The 18,782-nt window shown below is 42.2% G+C and overlaps 1 protein-coding gene across 1 annotated transcript in view; it reads left to right on the forward strand.

Annotated features, from left to right (window-relative positions):
- The window catches only part of SNX19 (sorting nexin 19), a 38,465-nt gene extending 22,809 nt beyond the window's left edge, over nucleotides 1-15,656 (forward strand). The window contains exons 9-11 of the mRNA XM_059413681.1: nucleotides 12,722-12,906; nucleotides 14,131-14,218; nucleotides 15,307-15,656. Coding sequence (XP_059269664.1) covers nucleotides 12,722-12,906; nucleotides 14,131-14,218; nucleotides 15,307-15,439 — 406 coding nt within the window. The 3' untranslated portion in view covers nucleotides 15,440-15,656. The remainder of the gene's footprint in view (nucleotides 1-12,721; nucleotides 12,907-14,130; nucleotides 14,219-15,306) is intronic.
- The last annotated feature ends 3,126 nt before the right edge of the window (nucleotides 15,657-18,782 follow it).

An 18,782-nucleotide genomic window follows, 5' to 3' on the forward strand; every position in this document is an offset into this window, starting at 1 on the left:
CTGTACAAATTCAGCTTCAAGATAAGTCCCATGTCCACCTCCTCCCCTGCCCCCCTTGTTTTCTAACCACAGGTGGTGCCCCCAAAATCCCTCCTACTATGTGGAGATTCTGGAGTTGTCGCCACAGCTGTGTTCCATATCCTAACTATCAGAGTGTATAACCTTCTCTTTGGAAAGGTTTTAAAATTCAGGCTATAGACAAGAAATGGGTAACAAATACTTTTAGGTACCTCTTCTTCCCCAGGATGCTTCTGTCCATTATATTTCCTTTTCCCCATGCTCCTTCCAGTATTTTCCCTGTTTCCTTAACTTTGACATATGCTTCTGTCTAAACCTTGTTCTCTTTGAGGATGGTCTGTTCCAGCTTCCTCTAGCCATTTTCACAGCATAATTTGGAACACTATCATGTCTGCTTATTTAAACCCAGTCCCTAATTCTCTCCCAGATCATGGCTGAGCATACTCTAACCTGTAATCTAGTAGAAGTTGGGAGCCAGTCCCATCATGTACAGCAGAGTTACCACCTTTCCATCCTACACTTCTCCCTCCTCCCTCTTTTGCAGTGGTGGGGTTTGCCCAGAGCAGAGTCTAGACATCTCGCTGTGAGGTAAACTCACCAGGAACAATAGGGGTTTGGTTGTCAAGACAACAGTGAAATCCCTGCCTTCTGCCCTCCTTTGTGTCTTGCCTTTCTTTCCAGTGCCCCAGTTCTAAGTGTTTCTCTTCCTCTCCCTGCCATTTCCCCCTCCATGGACTCAATATTCCTCTGAATGAGTGGCCATTTTAATCAGTCTTGTCCCTCTTCCCCCACCTTCCAGCCCTAGGTGCTGAGAAAGAAAGTCTCAGGATAGCTGCCTGATGACTGTGAATGACCCAAGCTTGCTGTTCACATGGGAGTGAGGAAAGAAAGGGAAAGAGATTATGGATCCTGAAGTCCAGTCCTTGCAGTAAAAGTCTCACAGTTATAGTATATAGAGGGCTTGTTTTAGGAAAGATTCCAAAATAAAATTTTCACATTACCCGTAATCCCCTGGGGTTTCTCCCTAATATTCCTAAACATACAAGACAGAAATGGTTCACTGTTCTAATATTTATACCCCTAAGCCTGCCAGGAGGGGATTCCATTTTGCAAAAGGGGCAACTCAGGCATGAAATGCAGAGCTCACTCGGGATTTTTTCATCATTTCTAGGACATGGTACAGTTTTTTAAAGAGGATCCAAAGGAGTCTTCAATTCGGGCACAAACACACAAGCACTTTCAAAAATGCTTTGTTTTTCTCGTTTGATCTTGATATAACTTTGTTAAGAAGGCAAGGCAGGAATTAGTCCATTATATTAAGAAGGAAGCCAGACCTCAGTTCATTCAAGTGGTCAAGCCAGGCTCAAAACTGTGGCTTTACAGTGTTATTTCCATTCATTGCCAGACACTGCCTGTGTGAGGCCTTTCTGGCCTTTCTGACCACTGAGTCTGCCTTTCCCTAGAAGAGTATGAGCTACTTTTATACTCAGTCTTGCCTTGAAAAGTGTGGTGACAGAGGAATCTCTTGGCTTTGGAGCAGAAACATGGACTGTTCCAGAGACTCTAAGGGGTTTTCTGGTTGTGAGACAGATGTCCTACTGCTTCTTTTGCATGGATCAAACAAGGAGCACAGGCAGTCATCCAAGAAACATGACTTTGATTTTGCCTAGCTTTCAAGTCCATCAGCTGTGATGTTTCAGAGTTGGATTATGGTGCATTAGCAACATAGTAAGGGGCCGAAAAAAAGTTGATCTGAAGGTCTTCAGAGGTACGCTACAATTTGTGTAAGAAGCTTTTGAATTAGAATCCTAAGGGTATCACAATACTCAAATCCAGAAAAAATTTCTAGAGCTTCTCCCTTTGCAACTAGTCTCATTTATCCCATGAATACAGAGCTTCTCAAATGTGTTTGTCTCCTTCTGTGTTTGTTAGAAAGGTAACCTGACCCTTGCTTTTGGTCACTTTTCACCCAAACATTCTGCTACCTTCTTTTCTTCTTACTAGTTTCAAGTAATGGGCTGGAATCAGTTTGATGCTGTTCCATCCACCAGGGGCACTTCCCAAAATACAAGTATGACTCACAGTCCTTTGCTTTTTCTTGACTTTCAGTTTCTTCTGTCTCTGGGCCTATTTGCCAGGAAAAGTGACAAAAACATAGACTGCTGGCAGGTGTCTCTCTTCTTTAGGATTTAAAGAATGTGCCAGAAACAGAGGATGGCTGACCCATTCCCTTCCTTCAACCTCCCTTGCCTGCCAGGGGAATGCATAACCAGGTGTGAATTGCATGGATTATTCATGATGAATTCTTAATTCTAGCTCAGCTGACTTAATGCCCACAATACTGACATCATTTACCCTACAGCTTCTATGTTCGCACACAGTTTAGTTTTAATGGTATCCAAACAAAAGGTTATTAGGAAAATAAATCTGCTAGTTGTTTACATAAAACCTACGAAATGCCCAATACAAAGGATTTCTAGATTGTCCACTATTTTTTAAATCTCTTACTGCCTTCCTCCATAAGCACGAATAATGAAGAGCTTACTGTTCTTTTGCTGCTTGAAGTATGAGGATGTTTGCCTTTTGTAAAGCTTATTTTGAGCTGCATGTCATCCATTAAAACCATTGTTTGTCCCACAGAGAGCATTAATTCCCTTAGTAACTAATATTTATTGATTTCCCATTCTGTGCCAGACACTATGTTGAATGATCAAAATACAGAACAAGACCCCACATTCCTACCCTAGGAATTTAATATCCAGTTGGAGGGGCTATCTTATAAAGATATAAAGAGTTAGAATATAAGGTTTAGTATTTTTAAAAAGACTCTATAGGTGATGAATAAAAGGCATGAAGTAATGGATGATGAGAGGCCCAGAAAAGGCTCACGGGAGAGATGACTTTTGAGACAGGATTGAAAGGATGAAGGGAAGTTGTGAGCAGACGTTGGAGAACAGAGTGTTGGTGGCAGAGCAGTGAACAGCCTGGCAGATTTGTGCTACTCAAAGAAGACAGGTATGATTAGAAAAAGAAGATGTGCAACAGGAGGGACCAGATTACCCTGAAGAAGGTGCCAACTCATAGAGAGCCTGTGAGCCATTCAGAGATCAAGTTTGCCCCCATTTGCGGGGAAGCCTTTTACAAAATGCAAACAGATGATGACAGGACCACCTTTGTAACTTAGAAAATCACTTAAATAATGCCTTGGAGGACTAGTAGAAGGAGGCAAAGTTAGAACCAGGGAGACAAGTTAGGGAAAGGGTTGTACCGGTAGAAATGGAAGGTGATGAGGAATTGCTATAAAAATGGGAAAGGGTGAGGAGTGCCTGAGATGGAGGAGGTAGTATCACCTAGATTTAGTGATTTTTTTCAGTAATTCTGTGGTGTTACAGGAGGGTAGGTAGATTCGGAACGGGGAAATGGAGGAACCAAGGATGACTCCCATTTTCTACCATGTAGCTTGAGACGCATAGCTAAGAGGGTGATAGAGCATCTTTCTGCCCAGCATATCTGACATGTGATTTAAAGTCTGTGGCTGCTCATCAAATCAGTACATTATAATCTCCTTTTGTGTAAAAATAAATGACAACACATGAGGAAGTAGGGATTGTAGTCCTAGTAACTTTGAGATTTATTGTTATAAGGCTTAAGGACCCATGAGCCCAGATTGTATTTTTCATCTTTTCTTTTATCTACAAGTTCTTTTGTCTTTGGAAGAAAAAGGAAAATGTAAAATGGTATAAGCTGGTACAAAGGGAAATTTTTCAGAGTTTCTGTTCTTTGGCACATGATACTCACAAGGCAGATTCCCAACTCAAATAGAGCATACTCAAGGATAGTAGAATATACATGGCTGAAGACCTGTCAATTCAGTGAAGAGCAAGAAGCCTAAAAAAAGAAAAAAAATTATTTTTTTGAGATAAAGCTAACTCTGGATATTATGAAAAACAGCTGACAGGAAAGTGGAGGTAGCTGAAAGGTTAATAAAATTCACAGGAGAACAGAACAGAGCATGAGAAAAAAATAATACCATTTTGTAGGCTGTAATAATGAGTTAGCTTCAAATTCTAACACTCAAAGTTATCACTGGGAATTGCGGATTGATTCATTCAGTACTTGATAGCTTATTGTATGACTCGCACTATTATGGTAAATGCTGAGGAAAATATCAAAATGAATTAAGTAAGATCCTCTCCCACAAAACCTTAGAATCTTAGTCTTTTGGCACTTACATGAAGCTCCACCAATATGTGTGGAGTAAATGAAATAAACTAATTAAACACAGAATTCCAGTGAGGAAAGGAAAGAATCAAGATCAGATGAAACCAGTATAGTTAACTGATTCTAGACATATGCACATACTTTTAAAAAGAGGCAGAGGAGAGGACACACACTGAGTAATGCAAAATAGTAGTGATAGAACTAATGAGAACGGTGTTTGGTAAGCTTAAACTCAGAGTTGAAGTTGTGAATAAATGTTAGGGAAAAAGACTTAAAAACAGCAAAGAAAATACAGGTAAATCTTTTGAAACAGGTGCTATAGTAGTCACTGGCTACATTGAGAAAGCATTTATTCATTTATTCAACAGTGAATTAGTCTGTTTGCTAAGCTGTTTAATTTCTAGGTTTTTTTCTGTCAAGGAAAATGGTTTGACAAGAATTGGACAGACACGATTATAAAATAGGAATGCAAATAAGAGAGCACTTAGCCTATTTTTAAGTTCCTATACCTGATCCAGATGAATTATGTTCTACAGAACTTAAAATTTATATTTATCATTGAATACCTAAGATCATTGAAAAACTTGGAGATGGACAAATATCTTGCCTTTTAAAAAATGGATACAGGTCATTGACCCTGACATTTACCTCTAGAAATTTCTGAAGCAGATCATTAAATAGATGTTTTGTGAACATGTGCAGAGAGGGAAATGGCGAGCCCCAGAAATCAGTATGCATTCAGTTAGAATGTGCCCAACCTGATTAGCATAGTTTCTTTCTTTCTTTAGCAGGATTATTAAACCATTAAGGTAAAGGAATGCATTGGTTATTAAACTGTAGGTAGAGTTCAACAAACTTTTGCCATATTCTCATAAAATCCATGTGGACAAAATGGACATACATGGCCTGGACTGTAGTACTTTAAAAAAAAAAAAAAAGGTTTTATTTAGAGAGAGTGCATGTGTGTGAGTGGGACAGGGGGCAGAAGGAGACAGAGAATTCCAAGCAGACTCTGCGCTGAGCACAGAGTCCAGCATGGGGTTTGCTCCCACCTGCGCCAAAATCAAGAGTTCAACGTTCAACTGACTGAGCCACCCAGGTACCCCAACGGACTGTATATAGGACTTTTAAGTGATCCATGGTTAGTTGGGTTTCTTTAGCCCAAGAGTATCTGTCTAACAAATTTATGTCATCTTGGAGGGAGATTTCTAGTGATAGAGCATTTTTCTTGTTCTTATCCTGGTTAATTTTTTCATCAGTAAATTTGCCAGTAACAATAACATTAGAAGTATGATTAATACTCTGGGTGACAAAAATCAGGATTTGAAAGGTTAGAATAATAGGTGAAAACCAACATGATGGAGTTAATAGAAAGAACTGTAGTCAGAATTTAGATTTTTTTAAAAATTGCACAAGTGCAGAAGGGCAAGACCAGGCTTAACAGAGGAGCATGTGATTTTCTTGTTAAAGTACATATGTGGAACTAGGGTCCTAGTTGACTGCAAAACTCAGTATGAGTCAGTGCTTTGAAGTGTGTGCCCAAAAAGCCAACACAGTCTTCGACTGTATTAATAGAAGTATAGTGTATGGAACAAGGAAGGCACTAATCCTCTGCATTCTTTCATCTTTTGCTGGTCAGGGCACATCTGGAGGTTGTGTTTGGTTCTGGGTACTCCATTTTAAGAGAGAATAAAAAGTAGCACACACCCAGGGGATGGAACCAGGATGAGGAATGGTTCATTTCTCTTCAGTACTTTATTGAGTGTATTCTGTGTGTTCAACTTTGACATTGCCAGAATCAAGGATGTGTATCTTATAAAAGAGACTTAGGGGAGAAATAACAGTTGAATTTAAAACTGCAAAATGTTTTTTCAGGAACTCTGCCCATTTTTAATTGGGTTATTTAGGGTTTTTTGGTGTTGCGTTGTGGGAGTTCTTTATATATTCTGGATATTAACCCCTTATCGGGTATATCATTTGCACATATCTTCTCTCGTTCAGTTGGTATCCTTTTCCTTTTATTGATAGTTTCCTTCTCTGTGCACAAGGTTTTTATTCCAGGGTGTTACTAATAGGTTAATTTGCTTTCATTTCCCTTGCTTGAGGAGACGTATATAGAAAAAGGTTTTTATGGCCAACATCAAAGAAATAACTGACTGTGTTTTCTTCTAGGGTTTTATAGAGTCAGGTCTCACATTTAGGTCTTTGGTCCATTTTGAAAGAGATTTGACCTAGTAACTTTAGTACTTCCCATTAACTCCAGAGGGTAGAAGTAAGAACAATGACCAGAAGTTACAACGAGGCTGATTTTGGTTGTCAGTATTTAAGGAGAATCTCTAATAAATTGTCATTCTCCTTTTCAGGAATTTAAGCAACTTCCCCACAGTCACATTCCTAATTGGTGGCAGAGCTAAGATAAAAGCCCAACTTTTTCTGCATTCATGGACCAGAACCCTTGGCTCTGCCATGATGCTACTCAGGAGATTTAGACTCTGGGAGGAGGTGAGGTAGGGATCACCTGTTTCCTTCCAGCTGTGAAGTTGTATGTTCCTATAAGCCTTTTGCTAAGCAGTGCTTGTTTTTGGTTCTCTGTTTTCATGTGTTAATAGGTGAGATTATTGGAATAGATAACCTCTAAAATTAGACAGATGATTTCTTTAATTTCCTTCCTCGATTCAAAATGCTTCAATTCTTAACACTTATTAATTTTGTAGCTGTAACTTCTACGTTACTAATCAAAAATAAAACCTGTGGCTAGATATAGAAGTGTGGAACTCAGATTCTTAAAGCAGGGTGTTTAGGCAGTATGTAGTCTTCCCTTGAAGCACATGTTTTAAAGATGTGGATCTATGATTTAAAACATGAAAGCAAAAATCAAAGAAGAAATTGTGTAGACTCTGAGACATTTTAGATTTCACAGTAGTTATTGGGAAAAAGAAGCAGGGGTTTCTTGTCCTTGAAGTTCATTTCCTCCCCATTCTTCTCCCCACACAAGGCAGGAAAGGATGGTGACCTAGATACATAGTCAGAGGGCAACAATGCTGAACTTTCTCAGACACAGCTGAGTAACCTGGGCATGGCCAGTTCTAGGACTGAGAAGGCTAGAGCCGAGAGCTGACAAGGAGGAACTGTCTGTAAACACAAGAAGAGGCCATGGCAGGAAGGCAGAGGCCTGGGAAAGGAATCAGAGGGACTGGAAGTGTTACTTTTATCAGGTGTGACATTGGCAAAAACAGCTTGTTTAATGGGAAATGCCCTGGATCCACAACATCACCCTCAAGATCTCTCTGTCCACCCTCTGCGTTGGGGTTACTGATTTAATGAGCAAATACTTGTAGTACTGTGCTAGGACTGTGGGACAGAACACAATGTTCACGATCTATGCCATTGTAAACATTTTACAGGGTACTTGGGGGTGGGTGGAGGTGGGGAGTGTTTCCAGGAGGCTAAAAATGTAGCTTGGGCTTTTTCCCCCTTTTTTTGGAACTCCTAATTCCTTATACTATATCAGTGTTTTTCTTGCTATTTTTAAACTTCAATCCACAGTAGGAAATACATTTACATCATGACCCACTGTGACCACATAGTACATGCAGGCACACACAAATATATCTGATAGATCCATATAAACATCCATATATGAAACAGAGGGTCCCGAAACATGAGATACACATTCATGTTTTCTCATCTGTTTCTGCTTAGCTGTTTTTAAATGTCACAGACTACAGTGTTGAGTGCATGGCCACCTCTAATGCTGTTGAGCCCACAGTTTGAGAAATGGTGTGCTACAGTGACCAGAGTTGAAGTGAATGGAAATGGCCCAACACATGGCTTCCAACATCCTAAGTCTAAGGGAGTGATTCCCAACTGGGGATGATGTTGCCTCACAGAGGACGCGCAGCAACATCTGAAAACATTTTTGACTGTTACACAAGAGGTACCTGGGAGGGTAGGAATTCTGCTAAACATTTGACGGTGCACAGGACAGCCCCCCACAACAAGGAATTAGCAGTCCAAAATATCAGTAGTGCCAGGGTTGGAAAACTCTACTCTAAGGGTAATAAAATGAGTTGACACCTCTACTGTAAAACTGTTTAGAATGGTAGTACCTTTAACCTGATCTTCTTTTACCCTCTCTTTTTTCTTTGAACCATATTTCATACATGAAAATGAGGTGGAAGTGTAATCACCCTTGGGTTGCCTACAGAGGTAGCCAGATGGTTAAAAAGGGTACAAGGAATAAGTCTGTTGTTTTCTTTCGTTTGTACTGCACCAGGCATTTTTGTTAGATTGTTACTGCTGTTAGGAATATTTTCTGTGTTACGACTTCATGATCCTCCCCATGGACCCCTCCTCACTCAGCCACAGCAGCTCTTAGCAAAGAAGTGAAGGGACGGTGGGTAATTAGATTAAACATCATCCCTATAAAGCTTTTTCTCCTTAATCATGAGATTTGATTCTGTTGTTTTGATGGGAAATGACCTTCCGCTAACCTTGAGGTACCATCTTGAGCCCTAGCATTAAACTGTCTCCTTTTTAGCTATTGCTTCATTCCTCTATCTGTAGCTATTTCAGATCAGGTTCCTGTGAACATGGACTGGACATGCACTCCCAGTGTAGTGGAAAGCCCTCATCTCCACATCCTCCCTCCTTCCATGTCTGGCATCAGAGAAGATCTTGAATATCTCCGTGTCAATCTGTTGTTGCTTTTTTCTCATTTTATTGGCTATTTCTAGGCTCACTAGGAAGGCTGCCTTGTGCTCAGAATCATCCAGGGACATCCTGACAGAACAGACCTGGTTTGGCTTTTTTTTCTTCTTCTTTTAATGGTGAAAAAAGGTAGGATGGTAGGCAGAGAGATAGCTATAAATCTAATATCAGAACTGGAATAGTAGTAGAAACTAAAACCAATGCTATTTGTGGCTAGTCTCTACCATATTTATTTTAGCGTATTTACCTCATGAGTCTTGAATTACATAAACAATAACATTTGTATTTAGTAAATGAATTCTTATAAATAATTTACAATAAATAAACCAAGGGATATGTGTGTGTATCCACCTTGAAACTTTAGATTTCTGTGAGCAGTACCAACAGATTCCAGAAACTGATACTGGAAAAGCTCCTGTGGTACGTTGGACGTCAGACACGCACATTCCATTCCTTTTGCTTCAAGAGAGGCTATAGGGACACAGATTTCTTTTTAACTTTCCCACTTGTAGGTTAAGAATAGAAAGACAACATGTGGAATAGAGAGATGAAGGGAATTAATAAGAAGATAAGGCGTCAGTCTGTTTTTTAATTTTCCAGTGTTAATCTCTTCACCTTATCTGCTCTAACCCATTTTCAGAATGAACTGAGCAGGATGAAGGGAATTAGTAAGGCTAGATAAAGCACTGTGGTGGGATGTGTGGCACTACACTCTGGAGAAGGATGATAGAATAAGAGGAAAGGAAATGGGGATGGAAGGGGTAGAAGAGCTCATTGGATGAAGAAACCCCTGCCCTCTTCACTGTCATCAGTTGTTGATTCTATGCTAGGTGTTAGGCAAGGCAAATAATACCGGATCCCCGAATCTGGCCATTTACAACTTAAAAAAGGTATTTTGTGGAATAATAAAACATGCCTTGGAAATTGTTCTAAAGCTCACAGACTTGTTTCTATTTTGTCTGAGGGGCAGGCAATTTGGGTGGTGGAAGTAGTTGGCACTGGTCACTTTCTTGGTTTCAGCTATATCCTTTTTTTCTTCCACTTTGGGATGCTCATCACCCATGACGAGAGAGTATACCTCAGAAGTTCTGTGAGTCAAAGCAGAAAGCTTTGCTGCCTTGCCTCTTTTCCATAGGCTGCCTGGGGCTAGGAAATAATACCTGGCTAACCCCAGATATCCAGGAGAAAGGCTCCTGTTCTTGGAGGAGGAGAGGTGGGAGGAAGCTGGGCAAGAGGAGAATCCTGAAAAGAGTGGATGTTTAAATCTTCACGGTACCAGGGTGTGTGGTTGACATCTTTCGCCTTCGGAGTATGGAAAATAGTAAGACTAACAGAAACCATAGTACTTCATAGGTAGAAGCCACATTCTACATTATATGCCTCTTTCTAGACATGCAGTTTGTTTCTTTTCTGCCAGTTTGCACAAGTCTTATATTTTCTTATGTTCATTACATTCCTGGGACAGACTCTTCTAGAGCCTTCTGTTGATCAGTTCTGTGCCTCAGGGTTTATAGTGCTTGACAGTTCCTTTACCAGCAGCTGACATTCACTTGGAGACTTGAGTTCTCTCTGTCAGTTCTGCTTAATGCCCGCAACTTGTCTTGACTCACTGACTCATCCTCATCATCAAAGGGTTTATTTTTACTTTTTCCTACTTTGGTTCTTCTTCCCAACATTCCCATTTAGAGTTTAATAAGCTTTTGTTCTTAGATTTATATACATTTATACATTCATATTTTGCCACGTGCTAAAATTTGTTTTGCACCCCGCTGGTGTGCTTGAGTCACTGAGTTACGATGGAAGAAAACAAAGAGGACATCCTTGCCATGGTGCAGCACAGGGGCCTGTTCCTGTCAGGTGAATTAACAGTAGTTCAAAAGAGTCAGTCTCCTCTCTTGTAAGACAAGCCCAGAAGGTGACCGAGGTACCCAGATTTACTGGTGAATATTCTGTTCTGAGAAGGATTGAGTGGATATTGAGGTGCCTCTGTAGAGTGGGGTCACAGGCATCAGGGGCCCCAGAGGACAAGAGTCAGGGCACACTGTGCAAATGTGAATGAGAACTGAGCTAGAACTAATTACAGCTGAAGGTCTCTGGCTTAAGACTCTCCTGACTTTTCGAAGGACTTCAAGATTTTGGTTTTCAGGTGTTCACCCCCGCCCTCCAGTCACTCAGATGAGACCCTGGTGCATGTCATTCACCTTAGCAGAAGTCATACAAGCATTTGTGGCTCAAGGTGAAGAACGAGAGTTGGGTCACCTGATCCCCTGCAGAGAATCTGATCAGGGCATCGTATCCATCTCCCTTTGCTGACCCTCTTCTATAAACAGGAACAGAAATTCTTGCTACTGGATCCCTTTCATCAAGCGTCTTAGGCTCGCTGAATGAAAAGCCCTATAAAAAGGAGATGCAGCCCTAATAATAACAAATACGATCGTATGGCTATTTTGGGCAAGAGCAGCTTTGTGCCGCTCTTGATCTCCATCAGTGTCTGCCATTCCTGCCCTGCCATTACCTTTCAGACTTCCTATTCTTAGAATCGTTTGTGAGCCTTCAGCCTGGGGGATCGCAGCCCCCAAGGCTGGAATGCCTAGCTTGAGAGGAATGCAGACTGTCTGGCAGAGTTGAGGTTAAATAAAGTTTGCCTTGGCAGCCCCCTCTGCTCTTGGATGGACGACAAGTAACTCGGGTATAGGAGCAGTGGCATGAGCTGCCACGTGGTGCAGTACCAGCAGAGGAAGCGTGGCTGCTGGTCCGTCCGTTCCAGGCAGAGTCCGGGCAGTCTCAGCCCTGCTATGTACTAAGGAGGCCTTGGCAGCCTCGAATCTCAACTAGTAACCGTATTGCTCTGAAAACATGCAGGAACAAATAAAGAATGAGAGAGAGAATGCCCTGCAGGAGCTGCAGATTTGATGTTTGCCCCCCCTCCAAGTTATTGCCTCATTTTTTTAATGTGAGACAAAGGAGGAAGGTTTCATCATAACAAGAATAATTGCAATCAGTCAACAAACATTTCTTGAGCACCAAGGCACTGTGGGGAACTTTTTAAAAGTGTAAGACCTAGAACTCTTGTGATGCTTATAATTTAGTCGGAAAAGTAGAGCTGTAAACACATGAGGAAATAATTTCTGCTCCAATGTAAAATATGAGTTCCAAACCTATGCTGTAGAACTAAGTGCCACAGGGGGTCTGAGGGGACAAAGAGGAGCACTTCTGGCTGGAATGATCAAGAAGAATTTTGTGGAGGAGGTGGGATTCTACAGATCTTTCGAGAATAGCTGACTTCTGGAAAGAAGAGCGCATTGTCAGTGAGAGGACTTCCATGAGCAAAGGACAGATGAAGGGTACTCTCAGAACCGCTCATAGGGACATGAAGAGCAGCTAGAAGTGGACGGGGTGGCAAAGCAGGGAAATTTGTGTAAAATCACCAAACCCTTAACTGTGAAGGCTGTGTGTGCACATCGCTGAGAGGACAGTGCTTCCCAAGAGGACAGTTGGCAAGCTCCAGTCCTGCCCAGGGACAGGGGCCCTTCTAGTGCTCTGTTCTGTGAAACCCCTAATACAACATGGAGCTCCTAGTAGACACTCAGTAAATAGCAAGATTATTGTTATTATTCCTCTTCAAATCCTGTGGCCCAAAGTTGTTGAATTGGCTTGATGTCACTTGTGATAATTGGTACTCCCTTTGCTTTGCCCTATTCTGATTGCTCACCTGCCTTGCCGTGGTGTTTCCTTCAGATTTATCAGACCTTTCTTCTCTCTTCCACCACAGGTGGCTAGAGGTGCAAGTGGCTAATCTAACATGTCCACAGCGCTGGGTGCAGTACCTCCAGCTTCTTCAGGAGTCCATCTGGCCTGGTGGGGTTTTACCGAAGTGTCCACGGCCTGTGAGGACCCAGGAGCAGAAAGTGGCTGCTGAAGAACAGGCCTTGCAGAGCCTGATGGGAATCCTGCCAGGTAATTGAACAATGGGATTGGTTATACTGATAATTATTCCTTTCCCATCCTGCCTTGCCACCATTACCCCACACCCCTCAGAAACCTAGACTCAAAAATCTGTTGGTCCACCATTTCTCAGACTGATAGGTAAATGCTCAGAGCTGTGATTCTTCTACCCCTCATTCAAGTGATGCTGAGGGAATGGGATCACTGTGACCACACCATAAATAGTAGGTGAGAATCCTGCAGCTCTGAGGTAATAACAGCTCTGCCTACACCACAGAGGCAGGTCTCAGAACTATTCCCAGCAGATGAAGATTTCAGGTTCTCTGCCAACTCATGGTATTTGGACCAGAGAAGAAAATGATATGTCACACAGAAGCTCGGCCTTGATAAATTGGGGTCGTTGAATAAGGCATATGGTCCTTAGCAGTAGATAAAAACCAACTCTGAAGAGGATTTTTTTTCTTTACTTTCTATAGGGTCTTAGAAGGTTGGGAAGGCAGTTTGTTACCTATGGCTGTGCTGTGGTAATGAGGGTATAGTAGTGAATGGCTAGCTCTTAGGACAATGTTATATACTCTTGTTTTTCTGTTGTATTTATTTTTTATTTAAATTCAATTAATTAACATGTAGTGTATTATTAGTTTCAAAGGTAGAGTTCAGGGATTCATCAGTTGCATATAACACCCAGTGCTCATTATATCCCGTGTCTTCCTTAATGTGTATCAGCCAGTTACCCCATCCCCCAACTTCTACCCCTCCAGCAACCCTCAGTTTGTTTCCTATGATTAGGAGTCTTATGGTTTGTCTCCCTGTCTGATTTTGTCTTGTTTTGTTTTTTCCCCTCCCTTCCCCTGTGCTGCTCTGTTCTTAAATTCTACATATGAGTGAGATCATATGATAATTTTTTTTTTCTCATTGACTTATTTCACTTAGCATAATACCCTCCAGTTCCATCCATGTTATTAGATACTCTTACCAATCTCTGTTCTCCACCCTAAACTGTTACATCAGACGTACCTACAGTGACAGGTTACAGAATTATTTCTTCAGGTCCATCCTTTTTTAAACACTTAAACGCTTTTCTTAGCTTTTCCCTGTTTTAGTTTGGTTGTGTGGTTCAGAAGTTTGCCAGAAGTTCCCAGTTTGGATAAAGATAGTAGATATCATGAGATAATCTCCTTCAAATCTCAGGTTTCAGTGTTACTGCTGAAACCACATCTGTTTTTTCCTCTTCAGATATTGTGGTAGAAATCCTTGGGGCGAACAGATGCCGGCTGAGCTGGAGTCTAGTCTTGGAGTCACTGCAGCAACCCCTTATCAACAGGTAGGGTGGAAGGCATGTATGCAGCATTTCTACCACTGAAGCCATCTGTGATCTCAGGTATCCATGGATTCTAAGTGAGCAGCCCACATGGAGGTGGATAGAACTGCAGTCTTTCTCTGCCCTAGGCCCTGACTGCTAATTGTGATGTCCAGGTCCATACACACTAAGGAAAACCCACACCCTGCTTCTGAGCAGGTTGTCATGCTGCTGTGGGCCATTGTTGGGCCAGCCACTGTTTCCATGTGGAAGAACTCGATGCAGGCCCCCATGTGAGCTACTGAAAATGCCCTGTCACCCTCCAGGCTTATTCAGTGTGCTTAGCAATTCTTTCAACACCTGCCTGTGAACACTGTAAGAACATCCCATAGCCTGTGTATGACAGGCTGGATGATTATTTTCAGCTCTGTGTTCAAGGCCTGACCGCAAAGCTGATTCTGTGTTACAATCAAGAATTGTCTTTGCTTAATAGCAAGGAGACAAGATAATGAGGTTGAGCTCTGATAAAAGGACCCAGAAATACTGAGTGAACACCCCTAGAATAACCCAGAAGAGGTAGGTAATTTCCTTGCTGTTACTTGGGATACCAGTGCTTCTGAGAAGTATTCAGGACTTCCAGTCATTTCTCAAACTCTGTCCCAAAGCAGACTATACCTATTAACTGTCACTACACAAGGGTGCTGGCTTTCGTTTCATTGCCTGTAAGGTCACTGGAGATTTATAATGATTAACTATGAGAAACAGCCATAGTCAGAAGCTCTGAAATTTCTTAATAAGTTGATATCACAGGGATTTTTCCCCTCCCTCACAGTCTTCAGGGCAGTGCTGATGTGCTAAGGTAGCTATATAAATAAATGTGGAATTTCCTGAAATTTAGTCTCAAGTTCTGTTTCCAGCTTCACTGGGGTCATAATCTTTATTCACAAAACTTTTATTTCATGGCAGAGGCTTCATCTGGCTATTGAAATTTAGAGTTCACTAAGGATATCAGTAATGGGCAAGTGGGGGAAGGGAAAATAAATGTCATAAACAGGATCTGGTGTCTGTTGACTGAGCCAGACCCTCTAAGTTGTTTTGTCCATTTGTTTCAGGCACTTGATTTACTGCCTTTGGGACATCATCCTGGAATTCTTGGATCTCAGTGCCTCTATTGAGGAGTCAGCCATAACCACCTCTGCCTCAGATACCCCAGGCAACCCCAAGAGAATGGGTGTCTCCCCTTAGCCATAGGTTATTCACCCATTCTTTGAAGGCTGGGAAAGGAGGGTTGTTGTGCCACCCCACGACCAGTCAGGAACCTGTGCCCTCTGCAACTGGACTGTAGCTCAGAAGACCTAGGGTCCCAGGGACACAGTTCTTCCCCAGCTCTAGTCCACAGGGCAGGTGACATAGCAGATGATGGGGGAAATATGTACCAATCATATGCATATCGATTTCCGTACTTTTTTGTGGTGTTCAGATTGTTGCTGGTGGGTAGATCCTGAAAAAGGAATCTGTGAGGTAGAAGAATGAGCCCCTTTTGCCTCTCCTTTGCCCTCCTCCCTAATATTGTTTGCCAGGAGCCTGGCCCTGTGTATACATGTTCCTAATCCACCAACACACAAGCTATAGATGGACCAAGCGAAAATTGATAGCCAAATTTCATGGAGGAACAGACAATTTTCTAGAGCTCTCTATTCCTACCAGGAAACTGCAGTTTCTTTTAGGACCACTCCTAAAACCAGACCCCCCAAGTTCTGTCTAGTTTCCCAACAGTTCCAGAAGACGGAGGGAGAACATTTCTCAAGGGACTTTTTGGTGATTGACTATTCTCCAATACATCAGCCCTATGGAGGATGTCACTGAAGGCTGCTTCCCTGGGTGGCTACACTTTTTTCTGCTCAGAAGCAGACTGCCAAAGCTTCTTGGTAGATCCACCCCACTCTCCACACCCTTTTCTAAAAGAGAGTTGCAGCAAAGATGTTATTTATTAGCTTTACTCCTAAGCCCTCTCAAAGAGCAGTTGAGTTTTGGTCTCTGTGACCTTCTCTCTGTCTTCCTTCAGCAGAATTGCATGGCAGATTGCTTATTCAGCCCAGTGCTTCCAAAGGGAAAGGAGACACTGGGAATGCCCAAAGAGTAGGAAACCCAGGGGGCTATGGGCTTCGGTCTTCACAAGTCTCCAGTGAGGGACTTTTAAACTGAACCGATAATATTAGCAAACCTGCAGGGAATTGATTACCCACAAAAAGCTTTTTACTTCTTGTTCTTTAAGGATCTAATTAGTCTTTGAGAACACTTGAAGATGAAGGCAAAGGTGCTATATCATGCTGTAGTGTCTTAGAAGAATGGAACAATTAGGAGAAATTGTTGGTAGGAAAGGAGGCAGACAACGTGACGTTAAATGCATGTCAGTAGCTGACAGAAAAGTTTTAATGAGGTCATGGGAGACCTCTGCCCCCTCATCCCATTAGCTTTGCGCCTGCCTGTTTGTGTCCTGCTGTCACTGAATTATGGATCCTCCCATTTGGAGGGGGATCTTGGAATTAGATTGATGAGAATGGGATGGGTCTAGAATGGGCATCAGGTTATCTTAGACTCTGAAGTAGATGATGTGCACACAATTAAAGTGGTTTATGGGAGAAAGTTGTGCCAATCTTACACTCTTTTTCCCCCCTCTGGCGGCTTTTAGCCATAAACTGAGTCCTGCTATGGTTGGAAGGCTTTAGGTCGAATATTACTGCCTAAGGACGAGGAGATGAATGAGATCATGTCTCATGGCACCTTCTAGCCTTAAAATTTGATTGTTGCAATGACTTTATGGCTCCAGAGCTCTCCCACCCCGGACATTCACAGGCAGAAGGAGCTCAGCATTTCTAGCTTTAGTAAGTATTTGCAGGAATGTGGGATTGCAGGGAGTTCAGCCTCACTTACTGAAGCCGATCCTTCACCTTTTTCAGCTCAGGCCAGGTTGCTCTTTGGGAGAAATGCGGTAGCTGGCTCATTCCCACTCACCTTCTCTCCTCATACGTACTCAGCCACCTACATTGCTTTGAATCTCTGTTGTTAGTTCTGGTTCAGATGTCACACAGAGCCCCAGTATGTAAGCTAACACACCACAAAATCCCTGTGGCTGTAAATTCTAAGTAATTTTTTAACATTTCTATCACAAAGAGAACTTCCTTTTATTTCATGTTACATAAGAGATGCCACTTCTGTTGTCTGTGCCCCAAAACACACACATAAGCTGTCCTCAGGCCCTCCTACCTAGAAGGAAAATCATGGATGTCACCAAGGAAATAATCAAAACCCATTTGTCAAGTTTTGGTAGCAGGCACAGTCAACAAGGGAGATCAGCACTTGGGAGATAGCCACAGGTATCAAGAAAAGATGCTCCCAGCTGAGAGAGTGATAAAAGGCAATGACGAATTGGGTCTGCATTGACCCAGGACATCGTGATTTTTCTTTGGCTCTACCCAGCACATTCATTTCCGGTTGTTACTCTTTTCTTTGCTCATGGAACCACTCAACAACAGTTGTTAGGTCCTGGGTGGAGTAAAAATATGTGTATATGGCTATATGAGTCAGGGTGCTTTGGACTGAAGGAAAACTTGTAGGAAATTTTATTTTCTTCCATAAAACAAGTACCTGAGTAGGTAAGCCCCAGGGGCTGATGGATTCAGCAACTCTGACCTCATAAAGGGCCCAGATTCTTCCCATCTGTTCCCCTGCCATTGTAGACATGCTTGTCCTGTTCTCAGAATGCCTACCTTCATGGTTGCTGCAGTTCAGAGCATCACATCCATATATAACAATATGAAAGAACAGAGTCATCTCTGTTAGGGTCCGTAATCAAAGGAGCGAGACTGATACAAAGCGAAGGTCAAGCAAAGCTTTATTTCACGCCAAGCATCAAGAATCAAACTGACCGGTCAGGGCCATCTCTTGCAAAGAGGTGACCCCTCCCAGCCTCACAAACTAACTTTTATAGAGGTAGTTTAGCCAGGCTATAGGTGGCCAATGAGACTGCAATACACAGAGAAAGCTGCACAGTCATGCTAAGTCTGCCACACACAGAAAAAAAAAAAAACTGCTAGGTAACACACGGGTGGCCAATTGAATTTCAATTTACCCTAGTAGATATATGCGCTCCCCACTGATTGGATGTCTTCACCTGGCCTGACCCGCCCTTGTATCTAGGCTTTGCAAGTAAGTTCCTCTGGGAGGGGCAGGGTCAATCTAAGTTTACTGCATTGGGTCAATCTAAGTTTGCTGCATAAACATAAAATAACTCCCTCTAGCCAACCAGGCCCTTAAAATCTCTTCCTTGTTTTTTATTTTAAAGAATGAGGAAACCTTTTTCCAGAAGTCCTTCAACAGTGCTTTTCACGTTGGCCAGAACTGTCACCCCTAAGCCAATCCACAGCTACTGAAAATGGCATTACCTGGTTGACTTGCAACAATATCCCCCCCACCCCCAACCAGAGAGGAGGCCACCCTCCAGGAAAGTTAGATACCTAATAGATGTTAGCAAGGAAGTAGCAGAGAAAGGGTGTTAGTAGATAATGTCTATTATCATAATCATCTG

This window comes from Mustela nigripes, chromosome 1 (assembly GCF_022355385.1).
Source record: "Mustela nigripes isolate SB6536 chromosome 1, MUSNIG.SB6536, whole genome shotgun sequence".
Lineage (NCBI taxonomy): Eukaryota > Metazoa > Chordata > Mammalia > Carnivora > Mustelidae > Mustela > Mustela nigripes.